General features: G+C 44.6%; 1 protein-coding gene across 1 annotated transcript; it reads left to right on the plus strand.

The window, feature by feature from the left end:
• On the plus strand, positions 708-13,483 carry LOC110407811 (3 beta-hydroxysteroid dehydrogenase type 7-like). The gene is made up of 6 exons (XM_021415925.1): positions 708-1,089; positions 3,610-3,765; positions 5,869-5,977; positions 10,225-10,324; positions 10,870-11,032; positions 12,253-13,483. Exons 1-6 carry the CDS (start codon positions 942-944, stop codon positions 12,669-12,671), a joined length of 1,095 nt encoding a protein of 364 aa, XP_021271600.1. The 5' UTR covers positions 708-941; the 3' UTR covers positions 12,672-13,483.

The following is a 15,687-nucleotide window of genomic DNA, read 5'->3' on the forward strand; positions in this document are numbered from 1 at the left end:
CAGCTTGCACTTCTAGCAGGAGCTGATCCCCAAAACATACACAAGCAAAATAATGGATAGCCTTTGAATACACTGTCTTAACCCCTCAATCCCATTTTTTATCCACATGACAAACTGGATAACACACGTCCTTTATAGTTTAGCAAGGAGAAGGTATATTAGCCACTGTCCATTAAATAAAACACAACAGTCCGCTCTTAACAATGACAGTGATTAATTATTGCAACAATTTGCCAGAGGATGTGGTACAGCCTTTGCTACTACACATTTTTCAAATTAAGTGGACTTTCTCCTCCTAATTATGCATGTGTATGTCTGTATATTCCAATTCCAAGCAGAATTAATTCAGGGAAGCCATACCATTGCCATCATGGACATTACTAATACCCACTCTTGAACCTGCCTGCATTGTGTGCAGTTCTGCTCAGCACTGAGTAGACCTGCTGCTGTTTCACCATCTATACAAATCCGTTAGTGCGTGCCAACAGGAACTTTTTAGTAGGTTCATACTAAATGAGGGATGCCCTGAGCACGCCTCTAGGACGCGCTCTTTTTGCACAGCCCCAGAGGTCCAGGCTATGCCAACTGACCATGAAAAACACTCAGCATTACAACTGTGGGCTGAGATTGGCCAAGGACCAAGACAAGCAGGAGGTGTCCTGCTGATCCTACGTTACCACAGTGGAAGGGAAAGGCTGAATCAGAAAGACCAGAACTGTACAAAGCACCAGTATGGCTCTGGCAGCTCTTGTGCCGTGCCAGCAAAAGCCTGACTTACACATAACCAGGTGCAGTTAATGTTTAGCCAATAACACTAACACTGTGAAGGTTAGACTTTAGACTTAGATCAGAAAACGTATTGGCTGAGAGATCAACAGTGCACGATAGGATCTCGGCTGCAGCCTTCTCTCTGCTCCTCAACCACAGAAACGTCCTCAGAAATGGATGGAGCCCAGGTCTACCTGGTGACAGGAGGATGTGGTTTTATTGGGGAAAGGATCACAGAGCTCCTGTCTCAACAAGACTACATCAAAGAAGTCAGAGTTTTTGATTCACTAGCAAGAAAAGAAGTAGAAAAATTTGCCACAGGTAAGAAAATGGCATCAATTTGTATTTAGCGTCCATAACCCTCCCTCTCTTTCAGGACAGGTGGTATTATGCTGGAGATGCCACAGTTACAGGCATGGGGTGGGAACATGGATTAAACAGACAAGACCCACGCTCCTGACGTGCTCCAGTAGCTAACAATTCCAAAAAAACAACCAGAAGGCAGACAATAATAGAATCAAGCTCAGCATCTGCTACAGATATTGTGAAATAAATTACTGTAGTAGTGAGAGAAACCTATAGCCAATGTGCGCTGCATAAAATGGAAGAGGTGAAGCTCAGTAAACATGCTCAAAGATATTAAATTATTCAATTCAGTTCAATCACATTCTGAATGCTGCCTTCTGATGTTTCACCAGAGCTGATTACAGTGAGATATGTAGGGGAGAAGCAACTCGTTTTACTGGATTTGAGAATACCCACCCCAAACAAGCCAGTACAGCTCACATTGCTTCGCAGGGTTAGTGGTGGGCTGAGGCTCCTCTCTGACTGCCCAACCCCTCAGCCTACTTCCAATGAGAGATTAAAAATGACAAAATGTTTTTTAACAACAATCTTCATGATTTGAAAGCCACCCCTTGCCACTCTGCTGCTTTCTCCTTTAGGTTAGGGGGACTGTTGTGCTTCTTCCTTTCCCACACTTCACAACTGTACATCCCTGGGCGCTCGCATTGCTCTCTTCTGGAAAAGTGACACTGAGGGCAGGACAGAGGCTGTGGCCTTCCCAGTGCTGAGTACAGCAGAAGAATTTCATGGAATCATTAAGGTTGGAAAGACCATTAAGATCACGTAGTCCAACCATCAACCCATCACCACCATACCCCTAGCCACATCCCTCAGTGCCACATCTACTCTTGAAAACCTCGAGGGACAACGACTCCACCACCTCCCCGGGCAGCCCGTGCCAATATCTCACCATTTGTTTCTTCTGTCCTGCACGCTGCTCCCTATTCTTTCCTGTCAATACAGATATGCCTTTATCCCAGTTGCAAGTCTCTGCCAACAAGTGAACTGGCCCAAACCAACTATTTTATGAGCTAGGTTGGGCCTGTTGCCTCTTCCCTACTACACCCATTATCTTCTCTTTGTCCCTATCATATTTCATCTGTCTTTTTTTCTTTCAGACTCTATCAGCTCATACTCTAATCATCCAGCATACTTTGAGACTCTCCCAGTTTAACATTATCTGCTAATTTAACAAATATGCTACATTCTTGATGAAAACAATACAAAGACCTCCGGGTAGCTACCTACCACATCTGGCAGTTCCCTCAGAGCGGTAATTCAGCTTTGTGCTCACCCTGCTGTGGCTTATTGGGGCCGTGTTTGACTGACTTCCTCATGGGAATGGCACGGAGCCTCCAGACCCCTTCTAAAATCAAGATAGATGACGCTGACCTTCTTTCCTACGTCCATGTTAACTTGTCATAAGCACAAAAGAAAGAGATTCATTTGACATGATTGGTTCTTGACAAAGCCATATCGGTTGCTACTATTCTCCTGGTTGTCCCATGGGTACTTACACACGCATTCTTTAAGTACATGTTCTTGAAATTCCTGGTGTTGACATTAAGCTTTTCCTAGCTCTTATTTTACCTCCTTTCTAAACATAGGTGTTTCATTTGCTCCACTTCAGTATTCTACTGCCTCCACCAAAAGTTCTCTAGAGGATTTGATAAAGGAATAATCCTGCAGTTACATCAAGCATCCAATTAGCAGCCTTGGATAACGCTCACCAGGCCTTAACAATCTGCAGATTTCTCTCGGTGCTTGCCCCCTCCCTGCTTATGCCTGACCATTCTCTTGCTGGTCTTAATTGCACCCCGCTGCCTTAAGACAGGTGATCAGAATGAAGCCATACAACACTTCAGCCCAGCAGGCTCATGTCAAAGCATGACAATTAGTGGCAGATACCAACAGCCATGTTTAGAACAGCTATTCTGAGGCACAAAAGAGGGGGAAGGAGGAAAATAAGTCAGCCTTCTCAGTGGCTCAACGGAACAGTACGGAACTTTAACTGATATATTGTGTTATTTTCCCTCCCCCACCTATAGTATTTGCAATTTAAATAGAGCTCTGTGCAATATCCCTCAAGCTTGCTTGGTGTTATTCCCACCATGCTCTAGATGTCTTCTTCATGTGTCCCAGAGTAAGTCCTCAGCCAGCCCCAGCTCAGGACCAGCTGTCTCCCCATGTTGCTCAGTGCTATCCTCGACTGCATATGAGATGTGCAATGACAGCTGCTGTTATTCTGACCCACAGCTGGTGTAAACTGGCAAAGTGCTGCACTGAATTAAACCAGATGTGTATCTGGTTTCTTGGGGTTCATGAGATGGGGATGTATTCCCCGCAGGGTGATGTATTCCAATAGTATAGCTGGCAAGCCGCTTCTTGCCCTGCTGAGAAGAAAGCTTTCCAGGCAGGATCCTCATTCTGCAGGAATGTGAAGATGCTGTTTTGTATTTTTTCCCCTGCATCTATGTTTATATTATTCTTCTCCAGCTACCACTCGTGTGACAGTGATGAAAGGAGACATTCGAGACTACAATCTGCTCCTTGCTGCCATGCAGGGTGTTCACGTGGTTATCCATACAGCTGCTATTGTGGACTACAGAAACACTTTGCCCTTTTCGGAAATGAAAGCTGTCAACGTTGGGGGTAAGTTCTTTAAAACAAGCAGTTAAGCAGAATACAGCCTTAGAATTGTAGAATCATTAATGCTGGGAAAGACTTCTGAGACCATCCTGTCCAACCATGTTCCTACTACCAATACTGCCCATGTCCCTCAGTGCCACATCTCCATGGCTCTGGAACACCTCCAGGGACAGTGACCCCACCACCTCCCTAGGCAGCCTGTGCCTCTGCATCACTGCTTTCTCTGAGAAGTTTTTCCTAATATCCAACCTTAAATACACACGCCTCAGTGTAAAGTCATGCAAGAGACTACAACATATGTATCCTCTCTGATTTAACAATTCTGTGTGCTCTGAATTTGCAAAGTCAAATCTGGACCCAGACACTGTGTAAGTTATTTTGATCAAGGACATAACTTTCACTAATAGTACTGATTCAGAACACAGCTATCATGGTAAGAAACTGTTTGGTGCGTGAGAAAAACATCAAAGTTAAATTAAAGTGATGCTATTTCTAACTATCATATATCTACATACCACACACTGCCAAGAGCTCCACAGCATTTTCTTCCTATCACTGAGAGCTGATTTCATACTAGGTGCAAGATCTGATTAAAGAAAACTAGTTCATCAATCTCAGAAATAAGCACAGCCTATAAAAATAATGAAGTCCCAATTACAGCAGAAACTCCAATGGCACCTCAGGCTGTTACCTACTAAAACAGCTGTTAACCCCAAGGAAAGAATTTTATACACATATATACCCTCATACATACACTTGCATCTCCAACCTGGTAACTGCTTAGGGCTCCTACTACTTGCTGATGCATTCAAGGGCAACATTTAAATTCCATCAATTTCATCACTGCAATTGTTTCCAAAACCAGATGCTTTTAAGAGCCTGTATTGTGCATGCACACCAAGAATACTCGGAGCCAGAGGGTTCCCACTGCCCTTTAGTGGCTTTGTGGGATCTTCCCCTTCACTGCCAGCTTGTTGCCTTCCCTTGGATGGCTCCATACAGACCTCCCCACGTCGGGCTGCTGCCTTCACCACAACTGCTCAAAATCTAGGGCTGAGAGATTAGTCTAAGGTTTTCCATTCATCATAGCAGATAGAAGAAGAATACTGAACTGTATTTCATACCTACTGTAGAATTCATGGAAGAGAAAAGAGTCAGGACAGGTCAACTATATAATCCTAGCTGGCTCCTGTATAACTCAGGCCACAGAAGTTCACCCAGTGACTGCCTTAAGCATAACAATTTGTGGATAAATTGAACAGTCAAAAGATTTTTGCCTGGAATTAAGAACTGCAAGTTAATGGGCTATCTATCAAGTCTTTCAGCAAACTGTAATAGTGCTTAAGAATATTACCGTGGCTATAGTTAATTACTATTGCTGGCAAAAATTTACATCTTTGTTCTGCTTTGATTCTCTCCACTGCTTCAACCACTGGTTTCAGAATCCTTTTACAGTCTTGACTAGATCAAGGAGCCCATATAGTCACTTCTTTTTAATCTGCTTTTTGTTAAGCTGACTGATTTTAACTCATCTGTTTCCACAGATGTTTATCAATGAAGGTTCTCAGTAACTTTATACAGTCATAGGTTAATGGAGGTTAATTTTCCACTAGTCTTCATATTGACTTATGTTCTCTGAAATTATCCTAAATTCAGGACTTGATAATTTTACCTGGAGTCTGTTGCAATGGTTTTCATCCTTTAGTCACCAGTGACTTCTACAGAGCAATACATGCAACTAAAACACCAATTCTTTTGCCACGAGGTTGCAATTCACCGTGTTGACCATGCATGAAAAAAGATGGGCAACATGGAGTTTTGCTCTGCCATGCCATCAGCTTCTTTTTTGTTAGCAGCCGTGAAATCCAAGTTATGTCAGTTGTTAATAACTACAGAGACTATCACATTATAACTAAAGATGTAGCTGCTGCTCTGGTGTTATAAACCATCCATACATGTGCAAATGTACCCAAGGGACAACACCTTTAACCTATGGCTTTTTTGGCTATGAAAAGGATGAATCTAATTCAAGTCTGGAAGTCTCATGTGACTTGTATAACAGAAACCAAAGGAGTTAATATTTGTCCTTCCCAACCTTCCTCACAGGTACTGAAAACGTGTTAAGGGCCTGCTGTGCCCTGAACATCCCATATGTTGTCTACACAAGCTCCATTGCTGCGGTGGGACCCAACATTTTGCGCGAGCCCATGCTCAGGTAAGGCCCAACACGTCTCTTCCATCCCTATGGATTTTTGCTATGCATCCAAAGGACAGCATATGTGCTCCAATTCCTGTTGATTCCTTCACTCCTTCTTGAGAATCATGCCTTTTTCCAACCTAAACTTGAACAGCATTGGATACCCCTCACTGAAAGATTTGGTTGTGAGATGTAGGACTTAACTGCACCTCCAGGCTGTCTTCCATATGTATGGACCTGTTCCTCTAAATCACTAAAATCAGCTTGGCACTGGATCTCAGCTGCTCAGAGTTCGACAAGGCCAAGTTTTACCTTGCTGTTGGGTAAAAGATTTTTTTAGCTCTCTCACAGTGAGTTGACCCAAAGGGTAGGTGATGCTCCATCGCTGACACTTTCCCTCCCTTGTTATCTCCACAGTGAATTGCTAGCAAACCTGTGGCAAGCTCCTAGTATCAAAAGAGATCAAATGTGCTCAGACTATTTCAGCACTACCTCAGAAGAAGGCTAGTTTGTCACATAGTCTTTGGACAAAGATGCATTTGATGTGTAAATGCCTTGCGGTATTGATGTGTAGTTACACTGACCATGTTCTGACCCATGAATGCCACCCTATCCCTCAAAATACCTTTTCCTGGTGAGGGGTAGCTCTTTGACTCCTTGCTTCTGGGCACATTCTCAACCCATCTGTTCCATCTGGGTCTGTGGGTCAGTCTTGAGGGAGACACAGAAGTAGTAGAGCTTTGGAAGCCCTCCTGAGGCAAAGATTGGCATTTGGAACAACGCAAAGGCAAAGGTTGAAATGACAAGCTGGGGTTGCTTTTTCTTATCTTTGATTTCCAGAGTGGACTCTCACAATCAGTTGATGTTGCTACTCCGGACCTGGATACCTTTTGTATTCATGGGATGCAGGAATTGCCCCTTGAAGTGGGCAATTCTTGGTCTTCTTTCTGAGGACCAAGAGCTGAAGTTTTAGGTTAAATTTGAAGTTGGGTGGAGATGGGTGCAGTCTGACACATAAAACTGAAAGGCTCCTTGCTAATTTGAAGCAAATTTATAGCTACACAGACTGCTCAAACCATGCAAGCTTGTGTGCAGGGGGATCTGGCTCAAAATCAAGTTGTTTCTCTACAGGCAGTCAGTCTAGACACAGCTAGCTTCAGATGATGGGCTCTAGCAATTTGAGCCTGGCTAGAAAAGGCTGCTTAAGGCATCACTTAAAACGATCTACAAGCCTAAATTTCATACTCATAAGTAAACTAAGCATTACCCAGTTGTTCTGAACAGCATTTAAGTACCCTTGTCCATAGAAATAAATGTCTCTCTTATGAAAAAGTCCATGAGAACAAGAAACCTCAACCCACTTGGGAGCACAAGCACTAGAAGCGCTGGTATCAGTGAAAAGCTATGGGATTTGGTCATTAACACATCTAAATCAACTCTAAAAATGAATGTGTGTGTATGTCCTTGTTAGAATTTTAGTCCTGTGACTTGAGATGCATGTAAAGAGGCGTTTTGGAAAAGATTTGGGATAGATACCCCAAACGTTACTTGAGAGGACAGTTCCTTGCCTTAGAATCATACCTTTGTGGGCGCAAGCAAAAAATCCATCCTGCTGCTCACAGAGCATTTCCACATATGAACATCCTTTCCCCACCAACTCCCAATCCTTTCTTGCCACAAATACTAATAAAACCACCAACTAGAGCCTGTAACTCGTTTTTCAGAAACATGCTGATGTTCTCCCATTATGCTGTGAGAAGAAAGGCTGTTTGTGGGAGTGGTTCTTCTTCTCCAAAGATTTTCACTTTTAACTCCTAGAATTTAAGTGAGAGAAGGGTCAAAAATTACGCAGGTTGTCTCAGCAGGGAGCCTAGTGAGTACTGGAAGGCAGAATAACATGGCTCTGCTTGGAAGAGCAGTGATTCAGTGGTACAGGCTGCCCAGGGAGGTGGTGGGGTCACCATCCCTGGAGGTGTTCCAGAACCGTGGAGATGTGGCACTGAGGGACGTGGTCAGTGGGCATGGTGGGGTGGGTTGGATTTGGGGGCCTTGTGGATCTTCTCCGACCTTAATGATCCTGTGATTCTATTTAGGGAATGGTTTAGCGAGCGTGGTGGGGATGGGCTGACCGTTGGACTTGATGAACTTAGAGGTCTTTCCAACATTACTGACCTTATGATTCTATGCTGGTGATGCAGTTTCCCTATCCCCACCCAGTGTGTTCTGCTCTTCTTTGCAGCCTGTGACCAAGCTTGCCTTACTTTTTTTCTCTGTCCCCTTTCTCTATCACTCCTTGTATATTTTTATTTAACTCACTTTTAGGTGCTGGGGAATTGACACAGACAAAGCATGATTAGTCTCTGGACAGGGTGATGGGTGCAGGGATAATGCTCACACCTCAGCATCCTACAATAATAGAAAATGCCTCTGTCAGTCTCAATCCCTCTGAGACAGCCACCGCTGAGATACCTTCTGACAATGCTGCTCCAGTCTTATTAGCGTTCAGTTATCTGTGATCGTTTTGAAAAGCAAGAGCATTATGCTGAGCTCTTTGTTACTACCAGGCTTCAAAAGGGGTGGGGGAAGGCAAACAGGAGCAGAGCTCCGCAGCCCAGAACGGCAGGCAGGCTGCCCCTTTGTGAAGCTTCGCAAGGCAAGAAAAGAAATTCAGATAGAAAAAAGAAAGCAATTAAAACAAGAACTTCAAGATAACCCCCCTAATTGTCTTGGGCCTCTCTCGGGCTCTCAGCAAACCGTGCACAATCAATCTTTTGCGGTGCTTGTTTGCTGGTTTGTCTCCTGCTCATCACCCATAAACATGGGGGGGGGGAGGGTTTGTGCTACAAGCCTGGGTGCATGGGGAGGCTGCATTTTTGAGGCTCCTCATTTATTTCTGTTGCTCTCAGCTGGGATATCTGATGCACAAGATACTGACTGAAGAAAGGCAGTAGCATTATCCATGTCTTACATGTGGCAATGTGAGCGCAGAAAAGGGCAAGCAAGTTGCCCAAGGTCAAAGCAGGAGCCTGAGTTGGAGCTTGCTCTCCCGGGGCCCAGTGCTTAACAAAAAGACCTCTGCTACAGATTTGCTGCCTGACCTTGTCACAGGCCACTTAGCCCTCCCTTAAAGTGCATTTGAGCCCTGTCTGGGAAAGGAGAGAGATGGTTCTGCATCACATTGCATTGGGGTGCTCTACACCTGGCACAGTTCAGTGCCTAGGGTGAGTTCCTGTAGGACAGCAAAATAGTCAGCAAATACATGCGGAAACGTGAAGGAAGTCTTTGAAATCTCCTGCAACACACTGAATGGGGACAAAGCCTTCATGTAGCAGGCAGCAAGTGGACACATGGTCTGCATGTATGCTCCAAACAAGGCTTCTTTGCTCTCCGACAAAACCACAGCCCCCTAGTCCACTTAACCAAATCCTGCAATGGACTATTTTTGATCTAGAATCACTGGGACAGGAACATCTATGCCTTGTGGAGAATGGAGCTGCTTTCTTGGTTCTCCTTGGAATTATTTCAGGACCTGTGAGGGCAGTTACGTGTGGGGTCACATTGACTTAGAAGTCAAATCCAGTTGAGGAGCATGTTGTCTTCCTTCACAGTAGCAACCAGGGGTACCCAGCACAGCTCCAAGCCCTGCTTGCCCTAAATCAGGGACCTGGTTTTCTGCTCGTCCCCTCAAGCATAATCTGCTGGGGCAGATGAAAGAAAACCTCAGCACAAATCTGGTGACTGCACATCTTCCAGGAGCTCTTTCGCATCACCAGCAAATGTCTCCCAACTCTAATCAACAGTATGAGAAAATTAAGGTGCAGCTTCTTTTAGTTTATAGCTCACGAGAGGCTTCTCACTACCTCTAATGAAAAAACAAAACAGGACTGCTCTCATTTTCCTGCCCTCCATCATCTTGTGCTCTTTCCACCTTGTTCAGCCACTTGAGAGCTGCTTAAAAAGGTAACTGCACTGCCTTCTAATTTCCCTGCCAGGATATTGTTTGCTTCAATCACACAAAAGCAAATTTACCTCTCAGAGATGAAACCATTGCTCTCATACAAACCTGCTTTTGCCTAACGCTGCAGAGTCACTTGGTATTTCTTGAGGCTTTATTTCTCCTGAGCTGCAGTAAGGATCTTTCTTAGCCCTGTATGCCTCACCATCAGAACTTATACACCGCAGTGCAGGGGTTAAAGTAACTCATGCAGAGATAAATGTCTCCCAGCCCTGGACTCCAGGGTCACTCACATCTCAATCTATTTCAGAGGAAACGAGGACACCAAATACAGCGGGGAAGTGGAGCTGCCTTATGGGAAGACAAAGGCCATGGCAGAAAAACTTGTATTAGAAGCCAATGGGAAAAAGGTAAAAGAGTCAATGGTGTTGGGGTTTTCAGCACAGGATGAGCAGAAGGAGAGAGCTGCTTAGACAGAATCATAGAATAGAATCACAAAATCATTAAGGTTGGAACAGACCTCTAAGATCATCCAGTCCAACCATCCATCCACCACCAAGACCCCACAACTTGTACTTAACTATGTCTCCAATGGCTTCTGCGATGGGATGTATTCACCACATTGCCCCAAGCTCACCAAAGGCCAATGCAGCATCACGAAACTGTCACATATTTGCAGGATCAAGGAGCTCTGCCCTCTGTGCCTATTCTTAAACTCCACCAAAGGAGTGAGGCTTTGGAAAGCACTGTGTTAAATTAAGGTATGCAAAACCAGGTTCACCTGGGGCACAGTGGTATATTTTGAGACATACCTGCGTGATTTAAGAATCAAGAGTTTGACTGCTCCAGCCCAATTTCCCCAAGTATTTTGGTTCCATCTTCCACACCAAAGTTCACTGTGGAAGATTCTACCTCCAAATCCATCACTTGCTAATACTCCTCCGTGATTTTTCAGCTCAGCAGTGGTGGTAAGCTCACAACCTGCGTCATCCGCCCGAACGCAGTATATGGGGAGAAAGCAACATTCCTTCAAGACTTATATTTGTCTGCCAAAGCCGATAATGGTGTGATGAACTATCTGGAGCCTGAACACACGGAGCGCAATTCCGCATACGTGGGTGAGTGAGCGATGGGTCTCTCTTTGTATGCAGTGCTACCAGGCTGCTTTGGCCACAGGAGATTTTGCATGTCAGCTTACCCATAATCCTTGAAGACAGAAAAATGAGTACAGTGACTGAGCATAAATAATTCTATAAGCACAAAACTTGGGCTAGCTACAAGAATTTTTAAAACAGTTGTTTTTGTTGTTTTCATAGACTCATTAAGGTTGCAAAGGCCACCAAGACCATCCAGTCCGACCATCAACCCATGGCTGTGACCATTCTAGACCATGTCACACAGTGCAACATTCACCCTTTTCTTGAAAACCACCAGGGATGGGTTTTCTTTTTTTAATTCCCCTCAACATAAGGAAAAAATGTTTAGAAAACTGAAAAAAAAATAAAAATAGCAGAAAAGAGTAAGAGAGTTCTATTAGTTTCTTTTTCTAGGGCAACAATTCAATAAATTTATGGAGGAAGACAGAGAAATTCAGGGAATATCTTTACAGTGTATTTCTTTTGCTTGAAAAGATAGGTTTATTTACAAGAAATTAAACCAGCTATTTATAAAGTTAGGAAAGGCCTTCACTGTAAAAAAGATTGTACTGCATAACTGATTTTTCTGAGCATGAGAGGCTGCTCCCAAAACCTCTCAAAATCACAGAATCATTGAGGTTGGAAAAGACCTCTAAGATCACCCAGCCCAGCCACCCACCTACCACCAACACTGCCCACTGACCACCTGAAGTACCATATCTGAAGTAGTTTGTCATTGCACTGAATGCGTTACAGGGGGAGTACAATTCACCACTCAATCCTGCAGGGCTTTAGTTATTTCTGCGGAGCTCACATGTCTTTTTCCAGAAGTGCAGATAACAGTGCTTTGAAAACGCTGTTAGAGTGGAATCAGGCCTGGATAAATCAAATGACTTCTTCAAAGGCGCACAGCAGAGCCAGGAATAAAACCCCTGAGCTACAGAACAGTGCCCTTTTGCTTCGTGTGAACCTGTGTCACAAGGAACATTAATTGTCCAGCTCAAAGGGGAAACCAAAGGTTGAAAGGATCTTTGAGGTCTGGATTAACTACTCCACCCCTCCTCAGTGCAGCTGGGCACGCGATGAGTGCCATCCCTCCTTCGCAGCATTGCAGCTGGGATCCAGTGCGCTCACTCCTACAGTAAATAGGCAAATGTTGCTCCTCCTGAGCACCTGTTTCTCTCCCCCTCTTATTTCTCCAGGGAATGTCGCCTGGATGCATGTTCTCGCAGCAAGGCACCTGCAGCTGAAACCAGACGTACTGGCCGGGCAGGTGTATTATTCCTATGATGACACTCCGACAAAAAAAGATTTTCTGATCAGGTATCAGCTCTTCTCCTGTATGGACCCCTCAATAAGACTGGGCTCAAGCATCTCGTACTGGAAGATGTGGTTACTGATACACCTGCACAGGATAATCGAGGTCATCCTGTCCCCTTTCTGGAAGCCACGGCCCTTCCTAAACTTCCCTTTGCTGCACACGATTGTCACCACCTTCTCCTTCGAGACAGACAAAGCCTTCAGGCACTTTGGGTACAAGCCCCTCTACACCTGGCAGGAGAGCAAGCTCCGGACGGCGCGGTGGCTGGGAGAGGCCGTGGGGAACCTGTCCCCCCAGTGATGGAAAGGACCCTGTCTAAAGATCCTTCATACGTGTCTCCTTACTTCTGTTTTGAAATATTACCCCTATAAAAATAAACCCCCAGTCTCTTGCACTGACTGTGCAGGGGCTGACTTGCATTCGAACCCCATGGCTGGGCAGCCAGCGTCTACAAGCTCAGGCAGTTTTCACTTGAGCTTGGAGGAAAGAGCTATTTTTACGGTAGTGGTTAAAATCCAAAATTAATTCTGTCGGTTTGAGACTGTTTAAGTACTCCTGTGTTCTGTGAACATGTAATCATCTCTTGAGTTTTCCTGCAGTTGAAGTGTACATATGCACAAATAAAAGCTCATTTTAATTACTTCCCTAATCCTCCTGGAAACAAAAAAAAAAAAAAAAAAAGCAAGTTTCAGCATGGCATCTTTGATAGAAATGATCGAGATTTGCTTCGTGTTAGTCAGAGTAATTACCCTGGAAAGAAAGCGAAGGAATACGCTGGGAGCTGCCAAGTTAACTCCATGGAAATTCACTCACAGGAGAGTTCTTTGCAAAATGAGCTTCCAAACCGAAAATAATTTGCTCAGGTAATTCGTGAATAATTTCACATGACAAATAAATTTGGGGCAAACCATTGCAATCTGTCTGTAGAGAATTTGGGAAGGTGAACCGTGCAAGTTATGGAACCACAGAGCTGTTTGAGTGGGCAGGAACCCTTCAGGGCCATCTGGTCCCACCCCTGCAATGCACAGGGATGCCCAGAGCTCTCAGTTCCTCACTTCCTTACTCTAATAATTTGTGCAGAGAGGTTTTTAATAAAGTGATTGGTAAGATTGCTGGACTTTGTTTCATTTACAGTTGTCTTTGCAGCTTTCTGCTATAAGTTAAATGGTAAATGACGGCTTGCTAAGAATGCGACAGAGAAATATATACACAATTTCTTACTCACATTGTTACAGTATGACTACGTTGACCTCACCAGGTTTTAATGCTTCTGAAACCTTGGTTTTATCTTGCCAAAAAAGAGCCACTGGGTGGAGCTGCAAGTCTGTGAGACAGGTAACTTGGATTTCAGAGCTGCAGCAGCTTTTGCTGGAGCTGTTTTTGACAAGAGCTCGAAGACCTGCCCAGACAGCAAGTGCTGATGGATGGTCTGGGGGTCTGGGTCTGACCTCAGTCTGCAGAACTTGGACTTCCCTCAGCTGCCTGGACGCACTCATCTTTTTATCCTCATGTAGTCGTGCCATCAAAGAGACCAAGGAAATTATTTTTTCCACTCGTAACTTCTTAGAAAAGAATCAAAGTTTGCTTTTAACTTAGCAAAATGTAATGAAATATGGCACTCTGACCTTTGAGAAAACTGGCCTAAGTACAAGAGCCGATGCTTCCAGTCCCACTCGGAGCCTCTGGCATATTCCTTTGTGGGCTACGGAGCTGCTGAAGGGACCAGGAGGTGTAATTGTCAAGACCCAATCCCACTCCAGCAACCAACCTTATGTGCTTCCCTCCTTTCAGAAACCTTACTGGGAATCTCCTCTTCCCGTCCTGCCCATCATCACCCAGGGTTTTGATGTTTATCAGGACACAGATGACACGAAGGATAAGGAGCAGGCATTTTTCAAAAGGACCTGAATCATTCACCGGCTTAACTCTTTCCATACCTACCCACCTCCCAAGCTTTGACAAAAGCAAGCGGAGGATTCCCTTTCCCTGCACATTTAACAGCAGTTGGGGGGAAAAAGTCAGACAGCAAAGCCTCTGTACTACTTTCCAAAAAGATGAGTAAGCTTCCTTTGGCTGTGCTGCAGCTTGGCTCCCCCCGAGCTAGTGCTGCTGCAGACTTCCTGCTAGATCCTTGATTTTATCAGTTTATAACTTGTTTTCTCCTGGCAGCGTTTTCTTTCTTTCTACTGCGCTGAGTTGTCATTGGCTTTTCTTTGCAGGGTCCCAAGCCCTCTTATGTAACAGCAGCAGCAAAAAAAGAGGGGGGAAAATAAAAATATTTCGGATCTGTTTCTACTTCTGGAGAGGAGCCTTTGTGCACAATTACTCATCCAAGAGATTCAGCAGGTATAACTGCTTCCCCCAGGGGCTCCATTATATAATTGGATTTCAGCCATACAAATTAAATCCTATCTTACCCCTTAGTTAAGCCAGGCAGTAAGTATTTAATGCTAATATCCTTAACAACTATTGCAGGGAGAAGCAGAGATGAAGCACAGAGGAGACAGATGCGTGCGTCCCTACCGGAGGAGAGGGAGGATGAGCACTGACAAAGACACCTGCTATTTTTTAGAGCTGGCTGCACTTCCCCAGCGTGATCCATGGCGTCTGCTGGAGGAGCTGCCTGGGCTGGATTGTGGCTTTCCCTTCGTTTTCTGCCCTGCAATGTTCCCATGTGTGCACTGAGCACTCATCCCCTCAACACACACACACACACAGTTCAAAGAGCCTCATGCCTAACCCTGCTTGAGTTTCTATGGAAGTCTGAGTTCTTGTGCAACGTCTGAAAGAAGCAAGTTTAGTAATATTGAAACTCCAGCCAAACACACAAACGAGCAAAGAGTCCCCAAATTAAAAAGAAAATCTTAAGCGAATTACTCATTCATCTGCATTTTCTATTGCGTTCTGTCTTCTCCAGGCATGTTTCCTTTAGACAAAGCCCTCTGGGCAGAGACCATCTCTTTTGGTGTCTGGTACATCAGTCACATAGTTAGTGCATAGTAATAAAGGAAAATAGATTCATGGTAGGAGTTAAACCAGTCAGTCTGGTACCGTAATTGGAACATAATCTCATATTGACAGTATTTAACACAGGATGCACAGGGAACAGATGGCAGCATGCCAGGCCTCAATCGTTCAGCAAACATTGGGAAAGATATTTTCCAAGTCCAGCTTCTGAGCCTCATCTCCGATATCGGAAGCCGTGCTTCCCCACACAGGACCAGATACGCTCGCTGATCCTGGAAAGAGCCCAGCACACCCACGTCCTTCGGAGCCTGCAGACCACTCAGCTAGCAGCGTTTGCATTGCTAACTAT

This window comes from Numida meleagris, chromosome 18, assembly GCF_002078875.1.
Source record: "Numida meleagris isolate 19003 breed g44 Domestic line chromosome 18, NumMel1.0, whole genome shotgun sequence".
NCBI lineage: Eukaryota > Metazoa > Chordata > Aves > Galliformes > Numididae > Numida > Numida meleagris.

Excerpts from the sequence above, each read along its gene's own strand:
- LOC110407811 (XM_021415925.1), top strand. The coding sequence starts at position 942 with ATGGATGGAGCCCAGGTCTACCTGGTGACAGGAGGATGTGGTTTTATT. Across the intron at positions 1,090-3,609 it reads AGTAGAAAAATTTGCCACAG|CTACCACTCGTGTGACAGTG; the intron begins GTAAGAAAATGG and ends ATTCTTCTCCAG. Across the intron at positions 11,033-12,252 it reads GCGCAATTCCGCATACGTGG|GGAATGTCGCCTGGATGCAT; the intron begins GTGAGTGAGCGA and ends TTATTTCTCCAG.